The 4388-nt window shown below is 41.7% G+C and overlaps 1 protein-coding gene across 1 annotated transcript; it reads right to left on the reverse strand.

Annotated features, from left to right (window-relative positions):
- Positions 1 to 481: 481 nt before the first annotated feature.
- Positions 482 to 2777, reverse strand: LOC107555807 (cellular nucleic acid-binding protein-like). The gene is made up of 5 exons (XM_016238715.1): positions 2700 to 2777; positions 1513 to 1624; positions 1374 to 1439; positions 1090 to 1288; positions 482 to 756 (listed from the first exon to the last, which is right to left on the reverse strand). Exons 2-5 carry the CDS (start codon positions 1619 to 1621, stop codon positions 639 to 641), a joined length of 492 nt encoding a protein of 163 aa, XP_016094201.1. The 5' UTR covers positions 1622 to 1624; positions 2700 to 2777; the 3' UTR covers positions 482 to 638.
- Between the last annotated feature and the right edge of the window lie 1611 nt (positions 2778 to 4388).

Consider the following 4388-nt stretch of genomic DNA (forward strand, 5'->3'; position numbering starts at 1 on the left):
GAAAGGACTAAAATTACTCTGTAGTGTTCAGCATTAACAAGCACTGTTTGCTGAACCCTCAAACTGGACTTTTTAGAAAAAAAGTCAAACTGAATAAAAATACAGACTCAAAATGTATGATTTCTGGAAGTCAAATTAATTCAAATATACCAATATAACATTTCCTTGTATACGCACAACACTCTGCTGTGAGCTGCTAGTGGGCACCAGATCATAATGGACTTCCTGCGATGATAATGGTCTTCTTTCACTTTTCTCCATAGAACCACAAAACAAAACACCAGAATTGAGCCTTCGCCTGACTTCTCTCTTACACTTGATCTAAGGTTCACTTCCGTGAGCCCAGAGGTTCCCTGTGGCGCGGGATGTCCCAGTAATGGATCTTTTCACCAATGGCATGGAAAGGGGTCCCTTAACAAAGTATCATTCATTACACCTCTACCTAAATAAACATTTCGTTTTAAACGCAATATGATTTTTCTTTTTACCCCTTTTCTGCATAACAAAGGAAAAACAAAACTCAAAGCTGCTCACTGGCCTGGGAAAGGCCTCTGTTTGCCAGCCTTTGGCCAATGAAGAGGATTCAGAGAAGAGAAACAACCATCAATCAGGAAAGGAGGGGCGACAGAGGAAGGAAGTTACGCAGACGCTTCAATGGTGCATTCTCTCGCCAGGTGACCGGTCTTGCCGCAGTTGTAGCAGTTCACCTCAGTCGCCTTGCTGCACTGCACTGCCACGTGACCGATCTCACCACACCTGCAAACCAACATGCATTTTAGTTTCCCGCTGAACTCAAAGCCTTCGGTTCTGTACTTCATGGTCTTAAAAAGTAGTAGTCATTTACCCCGAAATATAAACTGTATCATTTACCCTCATTCATGTCGCCATGCCATTAAAAACGTGTAAGCTATTTTTCCTGTTGAACCCAAAAGTTTTTAAAGAAGCACAAGTCTATAATGACAACATCTGTAGCACGCACTCACACAGTGCATTGCGTTCGGTTACTATGCACAAAACAACCTTATTATTAAACATTTTTTATTTTGGGGTGAACGATTTCTTTACACGTCAAGCTCCGATGGGACTTACCGGTAACATTTGACCTTGTCACATAGCTTCTGGATGTGTCCGAACCCCCCGCAGGAGTAGCACTTCTGCTCGTTGCCGTGGTCACAGTCGCGTGCCACATGACCGGCTTTGCCACAGTTATAGCAACACTGCTCTCTCTCCTTCTTGGGTTCTTTGCAGTCTCTGGAAATATGGCCACTCCTGTGGCAATTGTAGCATGCTGTATTTGAAGCAGGAGAAAGCTTTAATAAACAATGTAGATTACCAACAATGCAACAGAGTGCAGTGAGACAGAGCGTCTTTACCATCCTCAGTCTGTTCGCAATCTCTCGCAATGTGGCCCTGCTCTCCACACCTGTAACAGAACAGATCTACAGAGAAAGAGCTTAGTTAGAGTGCTTCTGTCTCGAAGCAGCGCTGTTTGAATAACTGGAGAAGCCCTACCCTTTCCTCGTCCCCGGCCCCGGCCACGACCTCGACCAGCATTAGGACAGTTCTTGATCCAGTGTCCAGAGCGGCCACATCCAAAGCACTCGCTGGCACTCATGTCCATTATCTGTGGAGACAGAGCCACAAACTCTGCTTTCATTCATGCTAACCACAGAGTGCTCACTGTTCAACACAGTGTAAGCTCATGGGGTAAAGACAAGCAAGCACTACCAAATATCTTTACATGGGGAGTCTAAGTTTAGGTTTATTTTCATTGTGACATTTTCATTGCAATTTTAAAAGGGTTCCTATATTTGCAATCTCTGTATTCATATATCATGCCGTCTAAGTTTTCTTTCATTCCACAAAAAAAAAAAAAGGGACAATCACTGGAATTGAACTTTGTAGTGTGAGCTTGCAAGCACATTTATGACACCCAGTAATAACTTGATTATTTTAATGGAAACAATCCAAACAGACATAAAAATCTAAAAACTAAAGCATCTACTGTAAAAGGCAATGCTGATGGCACGTGTCCTAGCACCAACACTACTGCTGAAGACCTTAAAGTCTAACACAATTAACAGGGTTTACACAGTTAAAAAAATAAAAACTTTAAACACTCATCACTGTATTTAAAGAGGTTTCATGAAGGGCAAAGCACCTACACAACGGTTTAACAACTGTACAAATCACCAGATCACGTATCAGCCTACATGAGCGAAACTGCTTTCATCAGGAATACATTAGCGCAGTATGCATATGAAATATGCATGATCAATGCATGCGTTTAGAGATGTATAGCTGTTAAATGACACATGACTGAAGGAAAGTCACATGGTAATGCTCCACAGCCGCAGGACCTCAACACTGGGCCTCATCATGCATTTTCACACAAAAACTTCACACAACACTCAACACTATCGCTATTCTGTCGCGATGTGTGCATTCATGAGCTGCTGCGGGTTTTATTTTTGGAAACGCACATGTGCACGTGCACTTATACGAGAGTTTCCCGCGCCGCCACGAGCTGCAGCAGGCCTCAGCTAGCTCAACGCGCCTGATTAAACACACTCAGCGCACTCACGAACCCTGCGGCTAACATACTCTCAGCTGACATTAAATGTGTAACGGATCATTGAGTTAATATGGACAAAATCCGTTGGAAATGTGGGTTTATCGCTGATAATATGTGTACTCACCTATAGCGAACACTAGCCTGTTAGCTGCGACTCACTGCTGTTTCCTCCTCCCTTCAGCACTGCGCATGAATCCGCTGAGCGACAGATACAGTAGCCAATAAGAGATCCCGATTCAGAGCGGGATGACCAATGAGGATCGAGTGCGTGGAGACGCCCCTCCATTCTGACCAATCACTGATCGGAAAGAGACACTGTCCTGCCCACAGCAGCAGCATGCGTGATGTTCAGAACGGAGCATTACAACAGTTCTGCTTTCTGTCGCTGTCGAGCTCTGTAGTCTATTATAATGTACGCAGAGAACTACTGAAATAAATAACACGTGTACAAAAATAGCATGTTACTACATGCGTTTATACACACCCTACAACGCGGTGTTGGGGTAACGCATTACAAGTAACGCGAGTTACGTAATCAGATTACTTTTTTCAAGTAACGAGTAAAGTAACGCATTACTCCCTCCTCCCTTCAGCACTGCGCATGAATCCGCTGAGCGACAGATACAGTAGCCAATAAGAGATCCCGATTCAGAGCGGGATGACCAATGAGGATCGAGTGCGTGGAGACGCCCCTCCATTCTGACCAATCGCTGATCGGAAAGAGACACTGTCCTGCCCACAGCAGCAGCATGCCGTGATGTTCAGAACGGAGCATTACAACAGTTCTGCTTTCTGTCGCTGTCGAGCTCTGTAGTCTATTATAATGTACGCAGAGAACTACTGAAATAAATAACACGTGTACAAAAATAGCATGTTACTACATGCGTTTATACACACCCTACAACGCGGTGTTGGGGGTAACGCATTACAAGTAACGCGAGTTACGTAATCAGATTACTTTTTTCAAGTAACGAGTAAAGTAACGCATTACTCTTTAATTTACAAGAAAATATCTGAGTTACTTTTTCAAATAAGTGACGCAAGTTACTTTTCCCCCCCATTTATTGATTGAAAGCTCTCCTGTCCCCTTGCTGAGAGAAATCGGGAGTAAGATGTTACTTTAGTTCTAGAATAAATGTGAACATGCTTTAATTCATCTCACTCACACAAAACAAATCAGATTTAGTTTTCCTCACAATTAATAAAAACATTTAAAAGCAACTCAGAATATGACTCAAAGCTGCAATAATTAAATATGCTAAATAATACAAATATCCTTTATGTATTTAATCCTATTTTATTAACCAATTTACTGCTGACCTTCGGTGATGCAATTCAAGCATACTAATAAGCACAAATTACACAAGATAACCTAACATTTCTTCTTCTTTCATTGCTGAAGAGTGTTGAACTTTCTTCTTCTGTGTTCTACTCTACAGACGTGAATTTGCTTTTCCTTCAGCCTGAGGCTTTTGGTGTGAAAGGGCTTTTATATTTGCCAAAAGTAGAACTTTTTATATTAAAAGCAAACGAGCAAGCCCTGTCCAGATTTAAAAAGTAACGCAAAAGTAACGTAACACATTACTTTCAATAAAAAGTAACTAAGTAACGTAATTAGTTACTTTTTTAGGAAGTAACGCAATATTGTAATGCATTACTTTTAAAAGTAACTTTCCCCAACACTGGTACAACGTATCAGAGTTCAGTTAGGAGGCGTTATTAATTATACGCCTCATAACTGAAGAGAGTTATTAATTATTGTAACCAGCAGTTCTCTAGAGTCAAACCTAGCTAATCTTTTTTAAATAATAGT

The sequence above is a fragment of the Sinocyclocheilus grahami genome, unplaced genomic scaffold (genome assembly GCF_001515645.1).
Source record: "Sinocyclocheilus grahami isolate Dianchi unplaced genomic scaffold, SAMN03320097.WGS_v1.1 scaffold545.1, whole genome shotgun sequence".
In the NCBI taxonomy this organism is placed as follows: domain Eukaryota; kingdom Metazoa; phylum Chordata; class Actinopteri; order Cypriniformes; family Cyprinidae; genus Sinocyclocheilus; species Sinocyclocheilus grahami.

Excerpts from the sequence above, each read along its gene's own strand:
- LOC107555807 (XM_016238715.1), bottom strand. The coding sequence starts at position 1,621 with ATGGACATGAGTGCCAGCGAGTGCTTTGGATGTGGCCGCTCTGGACAC. Across the intron at positions 1,289-1,373 it reads TTGCGAACAGACTGAGGATG|CATGCTACAATTGCCACAGG; the intron begins GTAAAGACGCTC and ends CTTCAAATACAG. Across the intron at positions 757-1,089 it reads GACAAGGTCAAATGTTACCG|GTGTGGTGAGATCGGTCACG; the intron begins GTAAGTCCCATC and ends GTTGGTTTGCAG.